This window comes from Myxine glutinosa, chromosome 4 (assembly GCF_964187855.1).
Source record: "Myxine glutinosa chromosome 4, kmMyxGlut1.1, whole genome shotgun sequence".
In the NCBI taxonomy this organism is placed as follows: domain Eukaryota; kingdom Metazoa; phylum Chordata; class Myxini; order Myxiniformes; family Myxinidae; genus Myxine; species Myxine glutinosa.
The window spans coordinates 212,247,997-212,262,937 of NC_136264.1; the positions used below are offsets into that span (position 1 = coordinate 212,247,997).

The window sequence follows — 14,941 nt, forward strand, 5'->3', positions numbered from 1 at the left end:
ACTTACATTCTAATTGTCCATTCTTTATCGATGTACTCACATTCTAAATGTACATAATTTAGAGACGTACTCGCATTCTAGTTGTACATACTTTATAGACATACTCAAATTCTAATTTGTAATACTTTATAGATTTACTCGGTTAAAATAAAGAGAATGGGTACTACTGGCTACCACCAGGTGGCAGTTGTGGTCTATGTCAGCACATTTTGTGCAGACAAACAGACAGCCAAACAGACAGAAAGACAGACAAACAAACGGACCAAATGCAATACCCTCTCCTTCTATGAGGGTAATGTCGAGTATTTTACAGAAGGATGGACTTTCGCGAATGTTCTTGCCCGAGGTAAATATAGATCATAAAGCAGAGTGAGAAGCAGAAGAGGAGGAGCGAGTTATCGTTCCCTTTTGTTGTGTTCATCGCCATGCCAGGTGTGCTTTGTATATCACTTGTGCTTGATTTTTGTTAAAATAAACTCAAGTTTGGTCGAAACCCGTTTGCTGGTTGGAAAATGGTTGTTAAAGAACCTTGAGGTTTGAGCCGATCAAAAAGAAACAAATGATTGACAAGGATGAGAAATTTGGATGACAATTATACCAACGTTGACAACATATTAAAGGACAACACCTATTGGAGATGCCTCGTCGTGGTGGTTGTACCACCAACTGAAGTCGGGGGCCAAATCGTCCCCATTCATTCATTCCTGGATTTGTCAGGGCACTGTCAGAGTATCAATCGGTCTCCATGGATCGTCCCTTTCGCTCTTGTCTCCGTCTCTTGTCTCCCCCCCTTCCCTCTCACTATATATATATATATATATCTGTCTCTGTCGCCCCCTCTCTCGCGCCCCCTGCTGGTCGTTGGTGAGTCGTGCGTGGGCATGGCAATCATGGCTGCTGTGTGTGAGGAGCTGTGAGTACTGTGTTGTGTTGTTGCCTTTCCCATCCCACATTTCACTCCCTCTGTGTCCTTGTACGTGCTTGTGAAGTTTTCCCCATGTTTTCCTTCTTTGTTGAGACAAGAGAGAGAAAGAGAGCGCGCACGGTGAGTTTGGTGCGAGTCCTAAAGAACCTTGTGTTCTTCGGGCCTGTGCTCTGCTTGCCGTGTTCTTCATCATCGTCGTTTATCGGCTCCCTTATTCTATTTCTTTTCATTTTACCTTCGCCTGCAGGTTTTGCTCGCGACGGTTTCTCTTTTATTTTATTTCGAAACCGTTTCTTTAGTTTCATTTATTTTTAGCTATGGCGAACGTTCGTTTGCACAATAGCAGGTATGAGTCATTGACTCGCAAACACGGGCTTATTGCTTGCCCGCCTGACGGAGTGAGCGTCGAGGACGTGGTAACCAGTATTGGTAACATTGTCGGCCTGGATAATGTCCTCGCTGCCTCCAGGATGAACCACAGAATCGTGGTTTTTGTATCAAAGGAACACCTCGTTAATGAGGTGGTGGAACACGGTTTGTCCTTATCCCAGGGCATTTATATAAGTGTTAGTCCGATGGACACACCGGCGGTCCGAATCATTTTGTCGAACTTACCGCCGTTTATAAAAAGCGAACACATTGTCTCTTCGCTTAAGCGTTTCGGCACCGTCGTGTCCCGGATATCGATGATCCCCCTGCGACTTCGAGCAGACGCCTCGCTCCGACACGTCATGACCTTCTGGCGTCATTGTTATATTATCCTCAAAGACAACGCTCAGATGCTTAATGCGACCATGACGCTGTCGCTCAATGGTCGTAACTATCAAATATATGTGTCGACCGAAACGACGACCTGTTTCATTTGCGGGCAACACGGACATGTTAAAGGTGCCTGCACGAAGGTAACTGTCCCCGTGAGAACAACCGAGCAGGCAGAACCTGGTAATGCTGTGGACGATCAGCCATCCACATCGGCGGCAACAGCGAGAGATACCTGTACGAAGGTAACTGTCCCCGTGAGAACAACCGAGCAGGCAGAACCTGGTAATGCTGTGGACAATCAGCCGTCGACATCGACAGCAGCAGTGAGGGATTCCTCCGTGAATGATGAAGGTTTCACTGTTGTTACTGCTCGGAAGAAGCACAAACGGCCGAACGTTAATGACGAAGCAGCAACGAGGGATTCAAAAAAGATTGTGTTGACTGGAAGCGACAATGGACCCCTCACTGAGGTGGCTCCTTGTGTTACCGGCATAGCCTTACACAATAGATTTGCATCTCTAACTCCTGATGATGATAAAGAATTAATGAATCAGAGTGAAAGAGCTGCTTGTGATGACAATAATACACCTACAGAGCCCATTTTAGCCTCCGTCTCTGCGGGGCGTGAGGAACCTGAGGAGGTCGTGCCTCAGAATGTCCCGGGCTGCGCAGACATGGAATGCACAGTTTCTGTATCAGCTGGGCATGGCGCACCTGAGGAGGTTGTGCCTTAGGATGTCCCAGGCTGTGCCCTCAAGGCATATACAAGTTCTGTCGTTGAAACACCTCATATAATTCCGGAGCGTGGCATGACCATAGCGGGTCATGAAGAGGTGAATCTCGCAACACCTGTTGCATCATTGTCTGACTTGCAGACGCGTCCAAAACCTGCAGACATTCAGGGGATGGCACACGCAGCATCTGCTGCACCGGCGCCTGCTTTATCGTTAGAGGGTGAGATTCTCGCTGATCAATTGGACTATGACTCCGATGGACCCTCATCCCTCACGTCTGGCATCAGCATCGAGGCTTGGAACGAATTGTTGTTGTCTCATGGGCCGGAGGGTGATCCGGGCATCACACCTGCAGAAATTCTAAAATTCCTGAAAGACTTTTCGGAAGAGGCGAGTAAAGGTGAAAGATTTCTTTCCAGACCTAAAAATCTTCATAACATCCGCAAAATATCTCGTCCTGAAGTCCAGCCAGTTCGGAGTTGGGGAATGAGAAGTATACCGCCTCAAGAAGTACATCGTCAAAGCGAAGGAAGAGCTACAAGTAGACCAACCTTCCGCTATATAACCCCTTCTCCTTCTTCTTCACATGACCTTTTCTGTAGCTACCTTGAATATCCATGGGGGGCGGTCCCCATTGTGCAAGACCCAGGTGAAATTACTCACTAGGGGAAATGGATATTGATGTCATGCTTTTACAGGAGACGAGATGCAGTCCTTCGTGCGAAAGCCAATGGCGAAGGTTGATGAACGGCCAATGGTTTTTCAGTAGCTTGGCTTGCCCTAGAGCCGGGATAGCTATATTCTTCTCATCTTTTTTCCTCCAAACTGACTGTTTTTGAAGACATAATTAAGGGGTATCTAATTTGTGTCTCTTTCACCTTCAATGGTTACAGGCACACACTTTTTAATGTCTACTCACCCAGTGACAGCACTGACAGGGTCACCTTCTTCACACAGTTAGAAACATCACTCACTCATGCAGATTTTAATAATCTTGTTTGCTTGAGTGGGGATTTTAATTGTACTCTAGACTCTGCCATGGACCGGAACGGTAAAGAACCTCATCTAGCTAGTACCATCCCACTGGCAAGGGTTTTATCTAAATTATCTTTCGTTGATGCGTGGAGACTTCACAACCCCCTCATACGCCAGTATACATGGTGTCGCTGTCTTGACGGTCGGCTTTCCTTCGCTCGGCTGGATCGTGTTTACATAAATAGTAACTTTCTTAACATGATGGGCAATGTGCAAATTTTACCAATCGGTTTCTCCGATCATCACATGGTCACCTTTTCTCTTCTCTCTCTGATACGGAACTATGGAGCTGCACATTGGATTTTTAATGTGGATCTTTTCGAGGATCAAGCTTTCCTTAAAGCCTTCCGGGCTTTCTGGGGTACACTGCTTTTTGCGGAAACCTTCTTTTTCTTCCCTCAATCAATGGTGGGATAATGCTAAGGCGCAAATTAAAACCTTTTGTCAGCAGTATAGATTCTTTTGTACAAAAGATGAGTCTCTCTTTAAAAGTGTTATTGAAAAAGAAATTTTAGCTTTGCAAAGCCATCTGTCACCTTCCAACACAATGGAAACGAATCTTTCATTGGCCAAAAAGAAAGCTATTCTCAACAGGCTATGTGTAAAACAAGCTAGAGGTGCCATGGTTCGTCTCCGTGTGGAGAATTTGCGTCATCTGGACGTGCCTTCTAGTTTCTTCTTTCGACTTGAACACACTTCAAAGGGTAGCGAGCAGCTCACCTTGTTACGGACTGTGCAGGGCAATATGATAAAGGATCACAAGGGCATTAGAACCCTGGTTAAAGATTACTTCTCTGATCTGTATTGTAGGAAAGACATTGATGACGAAATGGTGCATTCTTTAACCGCGTCCTTGCCCACCTTGTCAGCTACTGCACGTCAAGAGCTGGACAGAAAGATAACTATGGAGGAACTGTTTGTTGCACTACAAGCCTTGCCGAATGGAAAAGCCTCTGGCTTGGATGGACTCCCCGTAGAGTTATACAAAGCTTTCTGGGACCTCTTTGGGACGGAACTGTTGGAAATATTTTCTGACAGTTTACGACTCAACCAACTGCCACTCAGCTGCCGTAGAGCGGTGCTTGCCCTAATACCCAAGAAGGGAGATCTGCATCGGGTGCAAAATTGGCGTCCGATATCCTTGCTATGCGTGGATTATAAAATCTTTTCCAAGGCTCTCACCAACCGGCTCAGAGTCGTGATTGGGGAGATCGTACACCCAGATCAATCTTACTGTGTCCCTAAAAGGTCAATTCACGACAGTATCTTTATTGTACGTGACATGATTGATATCTGCTCTCTCGAACAAAGGAATGCTGGTCTGGTGTTCCTCGATCAAGAAAAGGCCTTCGATGCCACTGATCACTTTTATCTTTTCTCTGTTTTACGGGGGTTTGGTTTTGGTGAATTTTTTATCTCTCACGTACAGCTACTGTATAATAACATTTTTAGTTTAGCAAAAGTTAACAACATTTTATGTCAGCCTTTCCCGGCTAGTAGAGGCATTCGTCAAGGTTGCCCTCTTTCCGGCCTCCTGTACTCCCTCGCGATTGAGCCTTTGCTCGTTCGTTTGCGCGCACGTCTTTCCGGTTTCGTTCCTCAACCAACTGCGAACCCGTTCAAGGTGATTGCTTATGCAGACGATCTTTGTGCAATCGTTCACTCGGATGAGGACGTCTTGGCCTTGGTCCAATGCGTCCATGAATTCAGTTTGGCAAGTTCGGCAAAAGTGAATTGGAAAAAGAGCAGAGCTCTCTATCTTGGTCCGCAAAATGGCGCCACTCCTCCGACTCTGCCGGAGCAACTCGAATGGGCATGGGATGGCGTTCTTTACCTTGGTGTCTTTCTTGGTACCGAAAACTTCATTTTGAGAAACTGGGAATCTCTCATAATTAAAACTGAGAGGCGGCTGCTAAAATGGAAGGGCTTACTCTGTTAACTCTCCTATCGGGGCCGAACCCTCATTATAAATAACCTTGTAGCATCGATGCTTTGGCACGTTTTTATGGCACTGCAGCCCCCGGATTTTATTCTTAAAAAACTGCTATCTAGTTTTATTGACTTCTTCTGGGGGGGGGGGGGGGGGCACTGGCTCAAACCTGGTGTGTTAAACCTACCCGTTGCTGAAGGAGAACAGGGTCTGATTGCCATTACCAGTAAAGTTATGGCTTTTCGCCTCCTGTCGCTTCGTCGACTGCTGTACACTGACGTCTCGTGGAAGGCATTGGCTCACTGCCTGCTTCGGCAGGCAGGGAGACTCGGCTACGATCAGGAGCTGTTCCTTATTGGCAGCAAGAAAGTCGATATGGCATCAGTCCCCCTGTTCTACAGGAGTGTGCTGAAGGCATGGCAGGCGGTTACCGTTCGCCATGATAACAGTAATTATTCCCTTGAAATGTTCTTAAACGAGCCAATTTTTTTAAACCCCATTTTTGAAGGGGTCTGCAGTGATCGTACTTTTATGCAAAAGTTTATTGATGTTGGATGCACCAAGGTTAAAGATTTTAGAACCCATCCTCCTTACAAGTGGAAACCAGCTGCAGACGTCGCTGTGGCCACTGGAGTTAGGTCCATTCGGGTCATTGGGAGGATATTTTCTGTGATTCTGCGCTTTTTCAAGCAAACCAAGCTAAAATGGGCTCCACAGGTGGAAGCTGGCCCTCTCTCATCCCAACGCCCCTTTCCAGAGCTTTTGCTTCCTTTTAAAGGTTTCACCTCCTTTAAGTTGATGGAAAAATCCTCTGTTTATGCCATGTGTGTCAAAATCCTTGTTTCTGATAGACCTGCAGAACCACAAGCGCACTGGAGGAGAATGCTCCAGACTACTCATTCTACTTCGATAAACTGGCTTGTTATGTACAAGGTACCCGTTGCCAAACGCTCCGGAGACTTGCAGTGGCGATTGGCACATCATATTTTACCCTCGAACGTTTTGATACACCGAATGTGTCCACATGTCCTTGAAAAGTGCCCTTTTTGTGATGCCCAGGAAACTCTTTTTCATGCCTTTGTTGGATGCCCAAGATTGACACCACTTTTTACTGTTTTATCGCATGTCATTCAAGGGTTGGGGTTGGTTTTTACACATTGTGTTTTTATATTTGGTTTTAGTATTAAACCCAGATGTAGGCACGAATGTTTTTTAGCCAACTTTTTAATTTCTGAGGCAAAACTTGCTATATATGTGTCCAGGAAAAGGAAAATCCGGAACAGTGTTGTTCCAGTGGATGACGCTGTAGTCTTCCTTAGGTCATTGGTGTCGTCTCAGCTGAACCTGGAATTGTCTTTTGATAACTGTGGGGACTTCCAGAAACGATGGTGTGTTCGGCGTTCCTTGTGCAGTTTAACTGACGGAGTCCTTACATTAAACTTGTAATATAGCATTGCTCTCTTATTTGGTTTAATGTGAAATGCTTCGAAACGGTACCTTTTTATGACTGTATATATCAACTTTATTTGCTGTCTGTATTGATTTGTAACCATGGTTTTCTTTTTTCTCACTGTCTGTATTTGTAGAAATGCTCTCATGGCCTGTAAATATTTTTGTTTTACCTGTCTGCATTGGTGGAAAAGGTTTTTCCTTCAAAAAAAGGATTCTCATTCTGTCTCTCTCTCTCTCTCTCTCTCTCACTCTCACTCTCACTCTCACTCTCACTCTCACTCTCACTCTCTCACTCTCACTCTCACTCTCTCTCACCATTTTAAAGGAAAAGAGAACAAGGTTCTCTGAACATAAAAGAGAGCAAAGAGTTTTATATAATCTGCATCAATTTAAACAATAAAAAGAGTACCGTTGTAGTGCGGAACACGTTGCACGTGATGCAGGACTCACCTCACCCCAATCGATGTTCCTGGGTGGCAAAGGATAGTGAAGAGGGACGTCATATGCCACATTCTCCATGAACCAGCGGAAAGATTTGCAACCATATTCACGTCGGAACCGATGTAAGGGGGCCAGGTCTCCAGGGTCCAGACTACGTGTTTCAGGCCTGCTTGCATAGAAGTAATCTTTGTACTCGTCCCACCAGACCTCCACCACACGAACATAATTCTGCCACAATGTTGTTGGGTATGCCTTATACAATGTACCAGTAAATCAAATCACAACTTTCATGACGTTCATCAATAGGAAATAAATGCTGTTCCATGCAAAATGTGCTTTGCTCAGGATCCTACCACGAGAGTGGGTTGTGAACCGACATGAAGTGGTGGTGGATTGCCAATCCAACCATCCAAACGGTATATATGACCAACCCTGGAGCAGGGGACAAACAACAAAGTTCCTCCACACTGCCAGATCTGCACACACCACACACAAACATGTACGTTCAGGTGAAATGCAACATAAAATACCTTCAGAAATTCACCTGAAAATGCCTACAACTCTTATAATAGAAGAGATGATAGATGTTATGTGAGGATGGCGTGTGATCTGAAAAAACATGTTAGAGCATGGTGTAACACCAAAAATAATACGCCACCTAACAGTCATTCATAAACATTAATATTGTTACGGAATCGGACGACGGCACTCCCCTTACCGAGGGGGGTTTAATCCCCTCGTCTTGTTAAGCTGGCCGTCTCCGTTCCTGGTACCTGTAACGCTCCTCTGCGGGCGGGGGGGGGGGGGGGGGGGGAATCAGGGTTATTGGTCCAGGGTTTATCCCGAATACCTTTATCAGTCCCTCCGCAGAACAGCGAGACAAATACCGCTCGAATCCCAGACAAGATGGTATTTGCCGAGCGGGTTTAGCAACCCAAAGTTCGAGCCGTTAGCAAAGACTAACCCGATCCTGAGCGTTGGCCAAATCGTGCCACGTATATCAATTGGTAAAAGACAAAGACGATCGGACGAGAATGAAGAAGACAAAGGTAGGAAGAACAGGTATTTATTAATTACTATTTACACAACCAAAGAAAAGAAGGAACCGAAGGTAATTTACAGTGAAAGATAGGAGACACAGGGCAGCTTATACTTACACCAGCTTAACTTTTACCCCAAGGACAAGACAAACAAGACAAACATGTACACGAATGGATAGTATGGCAGGGATGGTATGGGAAGGGAGAGAAGAGTCCGTTCAGGATGGCAGGCTGGAGGCGAACGGCCACCGACTCCTCCGCAATCTGGTTCACGCGCAGGTTCACTCGCAGCAGCGCGTCAGAGCTTCATGTGCAGGGGCTGTTCCAAGCAGTGTCTACCTCAGGCCTCGTACGTCCTCCGCCTCATGCGTTCTCTGCCTCATGCGTTCTCCCTCCACGGAACTGCCAGCTCACCTCTCCACAGAAGGACTCTCAGAACTCTCTCAACTTTGGTTCAGCGCACCTCCCTCAGAACTGAGGTGGGGGCTCTGCGCTACGGGTTATATAGCACCACACCCTGGAACGTTCGCGAAACTGCTCGATCGTTCTCTCTCCGCCCTCTCAAGCCAAACCCACTCATTCTTGGTTGGTCGGCAAGGGCTTTCTTGGCTCCACCTCTTGACGACGATGGGCGGGCCACGCCCTTCTTCTCCGAGTTGAAGCACATGGGCAATGGAGGGTGAATGCAGTTGGTAATGTAGGCGAATGCAGTTGGTAATGTAGGCGAATGCAGTTGGTAATGTAGGCAAATGCAGTTGGTAATGGAGGCAAACGCTATGGAAAAGGGGCTCTATCTTATTTCATTTGGTGCAGCGCAAGGTCAACTAGTGGAGACACAGCCTTAACTGATACACATAATAAAGAAATAACTATAGAGAGGTTCTATGGTTTTCTACGTGTGTGCGATGGACTAACTAAAGGACGACCTTTGACCTTTACACAAATGGAGGTATTTACAAAGAATCATTACATTTTTTACAAGGGGGTATATTTACAATCAATTACACAAAGTGCATGGTGGAATAAGGTGAGGATGAGGGAGGGCCAGGGTGCACCTGCTGGGAAAGGTGTGGAAGACCCCCACTTCCCTCCCATCTTAATAATTGTGATCAGTTGAATCACAATAAGGATAAGGATAGAATAAGGTGGAAGGTGAGGGCCAGGGTGCACCTGCTGGGAAAGGTGTGGACGACCCCCACTTCCCTCCCATCTTAATAATTGTGATCAGTTGGTGAACATTTGAATTGTTCATTTCAAAATTGTCCACTATACTGTCAGACAGACTGTGGAGGTATCATTCAGGATAATGAACAGGTAACCAGGACCGAAGAGTTTATATCGCGGGGTGGTATTGAGAGTTGCTGAGCCACCCACTATTCCCTACATATTTTTTTAGTCTTGTTTTTTTATATTTTTCCTCCCCCCCCCCCCCCCCCACCCCTCCCCCCCAAAACATTTCTGAAATGACAAAACGAGGATATGATGAGCAATACATAAAGTTTAGATTCACATCGTTACATGATAGTGGAGAATTAAAGGGACAATGCGTCCTGTGCCAGAAAGTTCCTGGAAATCAATCTTTGCGGCCATCGAAGTTGAAGCTCCATTTGGAGAAGATTCATCCACATCATCAACATAAGAATGTGGACTTCTTCAAGCGAATGGAAGAGAACGTGAATCGCCAGCCCTTGGATCAAAGTGGAACATTATTTCAGCAAAACAAGTGTCTTACGGAGGCTTCTCATGCTGTCAGCCTCCTCATTGCGCAACAAAAGAAACATCACACAGTCGGAGAGACTCTGATCAAGCCATGTGCTCTGAAGATGGCTAGCATTCTGCTTGGAGAAGAAGCTGAAAAAAAGTTCAACAAAATCTCTCTGTTAAATAATACGGTTCAAAGGAGGATTGCTGACTTGTCTAGCGACATAAAGGAACAGGTGATTGCTGAAATCAAAGATGCTGCATTTGGATTGTTCTCAATTCAGTTGGATGAATCCACAGATGTTTCATCCTGTTCCCAGCTTCTTGCCTTCGTTCAGTATGTGAAGGGTGATTCCATCAAGAAATAATTCTTATTCTGCCGTTCTCTCTAAAGAAATACCAGAGCTGTGGATGTGATGGAAAAAGTAACAGAGGTCTTTGACCATGAGGAACTGAACTGGCACAAGCTCTGTGCACCGATGGTGCCCCAGCTATGCTAGGAGCTAAAAGTGGCTTCTAAGCGCTTGCTCGAAATCTATCTCCAGGTATCATTTCTGTTCATTGTCTGATTCATCGGCAAGCTCTTGCTTCAAAAACCCTTCCATCTCATCTTCAGGATGTTCTTGAACAAGTCATCAAAATTGTGAACTACGTGAAAAGCAGTGCTTTGAATTCCCGACTGTTCAAGCAATTGTGCACAGAAATGGATTCAGAGCATAAGAACCTGCTTTACTACACCAAGGTGCGTTGGCTATCAAAAAGGAAATGTTGTGGCACAAGTGTTTGAACTCTGAGAAGAGATGCAGAGTTTCCTACAGATGCAAGAAAAGCACAAACTTGAAGCTTCCTTTCATGAAAAGCTGTGGGTCTTTCGCCTCGCATACCTTGTGGATATTTTTGATCAACTGAACATACTGAATCTAAAGCTGCAAGGAAAGGGAACAACTATCATTCAGTTCATTGACACTCTCAGTGCATTTATACAGAAGCTTGAAAACTGGAAACGAAATCCGGAGGAAGGGAACTTTACCATGTTCGAATCTCTTTCAGAAGTCACTATTAATGTGCCGTTGGATCCTGGCGTTGCAAAGGATGTTGTGACACACCTCAGCTGTCTCCGATAATAATTTCTGCAGTACTTTCCAGAAATTGGGAGAGAAGGACTGGCGCTCATGAGGAATCCTTTTCTTGTTAAGGTCAGTGACGTCCAGGATGACTTGCAAGATGAACTGATTGAATTTCAAAATGATTCTGGATGCAGAGAGGTCTTTGAAGCTTCCTCTATCTCTGAGTTTTGGCCAAAAATGATGGGAAGCTACCACAACATTGCAAAGGAATGCCTTCGGAAACTCCTGCCCTTTGCAACAACTTATCTTTGTGAATCAGGCTTCTCAACATTGGTGCAGCTGAAGACAAAGCCTCGGAAACGCCTTGAATTTGAGGCAGATCTTAGATGTGCGCTTTCTACAACAGAACCTAGGATTTGGAAACTGGTGTAGAAAATTCAGGAGAACATCTCTCATTAAAGTAGCTTCAGGTTAAACTGGTTTGAGTTTTTTTTTCAAATAGCAGATACTGCAATGTTTTGTGTTTCAGCCCACAAGCAAAGCACCCTGGAGATGAGTTTTCAAATATTTTTTATTTTCCTGGTTATTATTGCAATGTGTTAATGGAGTTTCATTCCTTAATTGAAAATAAATTTTTGGTTTTTTTTTAATGGAAAAGCCTTGAAGTCTGAAGTGTTCGTTTGCCTTTTCAATTGATTTTCTTGATGTTCTGTTCTAAAAAATTCTCGCAAGACCCTTTGTCACAAATAAATTTGGTTTACTTCACTCGCAATAATTCATTTCACAAAGAAATTGTTCAAATGAGAAATATTGTTCCATTAAATACTCTAAAAGTCTAAATTGAATTAAGTTGTGGTTCTTATTGACATTTCTTTGGTTTCAAAAAATTGCTATGATCCCCACTGGGCCATGACATGTCAGGTCAAAAGCCAGTTGGGCCACATAGCGAAAAAAGTTGCGGAACACTGTAATCTATTCTATTCAATGCAATTTGGCCCATTGTACTCCAGTAAATTTCTCAATTTTGTATCTTCATCTTATCTTTGGGCCTAAGTGTTTTTAGTTTGTACATTGTGTTTGTCTGGTCGTTGTCTGGTGTTCCTGCCATGCATCCACCTGAGTTCCATTTCAATACTATATGTTGATTGTGAGTAGAATGGCAAGGAATTTGTTTTCTGTCTGATCCATTTGTTTCTCTTGAGTCACTTGCGCACTCAGACGCGGCCATATTAACGATAGACCAGAAATCTAGACTCGTCACTGAAGATCACGTGATTCCAGTATCCTGGCTGCCATTGACGGTGCTCTCTGGCCCACTGCAATCGGCACTGGCGGTGTTGTCTGGTCAGGCATGGCTTTCTCAGTGGACGCCTGGCACGATAGCCTGCTTGAACCAGTCGTTGGTTGACTAGCCTTCTGGATATAGGCACATTTGTCAGTTGCTGCCACTCAGCCCTAAGCCGATTAGCTGACTTGGTACGGCCATTGCGGACTAACCGGTGCAGCTGGTGATCATCCCTCCTTGTGGTTCTGCGGGGACGTCCTGGCCTCGGTATTGGAGTAGGGACACCCCTCTGAGCATTTCGTTTCAGGATCTTTGACACCTGACCTTGAGTGATGCCATACTGCCGAGCAATAGCATGCTGTTTCATGCCGTAATTTCGTAAAGCCACCACTCCATGACAAACAGCATTTTCGAGTTGACGGACCATCTCCAGAGGAAGCGGCAATAACTTTTGGAGACGTGCAGCAGTTGTTTTCCACTAATACAGAACGCAACAACCCTTGTATACCCGACTGTGAAGCCAATCATCAAATGCACCTGTCCGTACATTTTGCCACGCCACCTGTGATATAATCCTGTTGTTGACTTCTTGCTGCGACAGACAATCAGTGACATGGTTCTTTTAACAAATAAATCACCAAAGTGTAAAAGAAACTCACCAGATTGATATACTGAGTTAAGAAAGTAAACCCGTCAAGAAAAAAAAATATTCCATATTAAATGCCAAGTCTGTATATATGTTCATATTATTTGAAGGAAAATTTGATGAACGTTTTTGAACTAGAAAGTTCAGAGAACACCTTTGCCGACAGTCTTGAGAAAACTTTGCTCGACAGGTAACCAATGAAGCTGTGAAGTGGTGAATCTTGAATTTTAAGCTGCAGCAACTTCCCAGATAACAATTATGTTGTTACAAGATCATAAAAACGTTATTTCGTAGGGTTTCTAAAACATCATCAAAACGCTATCAAATAACATTTTTATTATAATGTTGTAAACGTTATTATAAGAACAGCAAAAGTATCCATCCCCAGTGACGGGAAAGTTTAAGTTAATCAATCGATTTAAATTATTTCATGGACTTTTAAAAAAGTTACATTTTGTTGCACTCTTGGTTTCACTCAAAGTAAAAGTTCTCAGCCACTTATACTGCCCAGCGCAAAATGGTGGTCACATCAGGCGGCAGAGGTTGGATTTGTCTCAAAAGAGGGAAAAGTATATCGATGGAAAATTATGTTACTCCATGAAGATCTGTGTTAAAACTACTTTAATCCAGATGTTCATGTTAATTTTAAAGATTACTGGAAACAACAATAAAGTGATTGACAATATTGCATCAACAAAGTGAAATAAAAATACAAAATAATCAGCAGCTTTTCAAACGCAGTGTGGGAAGCGGCTGTCATCAACGGGAGACGGATGGATGCACGGAGACACCACGGTTCATATATATATATATATATATATATATATATATATATATATATATATATATATAAATATATATATTATATATATTGTTACAGACACGACTTTGATGTTAAGATGGGCCGAGCGGAATGGCCGTCGTGTCCGCACAAATTACCCGATTGTACTCGAACGTTGACGAAGCCGCGCCACGCTGGCTCAATAAGGAAAAAGAAGACACACGGCTGGATTATAATGACAGACACCAATGTTTCGATTCTCAATTATATTCGTACGGAAAAGGTTAGATTACAGGGGCTAGAGGTATATTACAGGAAGACAGGCACTTAGACACACTCTTACATTAACCCCGGACAGACGACAGATAAACGGGACAACGGCTGACTCACACGGGGGTTGATGGCGGGGAAAGGCAGGTATCGGTGGCTCCAGGTGCGCCTGGGCTCGGGGCAGAATCCACACGGTTCGGTCCGGTCCAAAGATGCGGGGAGGTCACAGCGCTCGGAGGTAACGTTCTTTCACAGGCGGGTTCTCTTCCTCTCAGCGATCGCAGGCAACGTTCTTTCTCCAGCTGGGGGCGCATCTGACGTCACATCCGGCGCGGGGCCGCGTATATCCGGCGGGGAGTGACACGCCCTCGGCTCGCTAGCGCCGCCCCAGATGGAATCGGTCCGCCCTTCTGATTGGGTGCGGGGGGTTACCAGGCTCCGCCCTTGAGGAGGAGCTGACAGCCAGCCCCTCCGTGGTAACCCCGTGGAGCGCGTGGTCAATGGCGCTAATCGAGCCGGTGTGAGGACGCATCCTCCCCCGCGCCGCCGCCATCTCCTCTGTTGTTGTTGTAATTGTTGGGGAAGAAGATGGAAGGAGGTATGGGAAAGGTCCTAAACTCACTACTGATGCCATATAATCACATTCTGGTGCAACGAAGAGTCAGAATTAATGGAAACGAGTCCTTAACTGACATAGATTAAGAATAACTAGCAAGATGTCCGAAAGTTGTCTACGTGTGGTGCGGTGGACCTGGGCACGACATTTAATGGGGGAATAAGGGGAAGGTCGGCTCTACTGAGTGTTATTTACATGCAATGGGACTAGGGAATGGGGGATTGGGGAAAGTTGGGGAGTATTGGAGAAATAGGGG

General features: G+C 45.0%; 1 protein-coding gene across 1 annotated transcript in view; it reads right to left on the reverse strand.

The window, feature by feature from the left end:
* Window positions 1–14,941, reverse strand: part of LOC137426026 (N-acetylgalactosaminyltransferase 7-like) — a 270,803-nt gene that overhangs the window by 25,836 nt on the left and 230,026 nt on the right. Inside the window, exons 8-9 of the mRNA XM_068114748.2 lie at window positions 7,633–7,755; window positions 7,289–7,507 (exon numbers count right to left, since the gene is read on the reverse strand). Coding sequence (XP_067970849.1) covers window positions 7,289–7,507; window positions 7,633–7,755 — 342 coding nt within the window. The remainder of the gene's footprint in view (window positions 1–7,288; window positions 7,508–7,632; window positions 7,756–14,941) is intronic.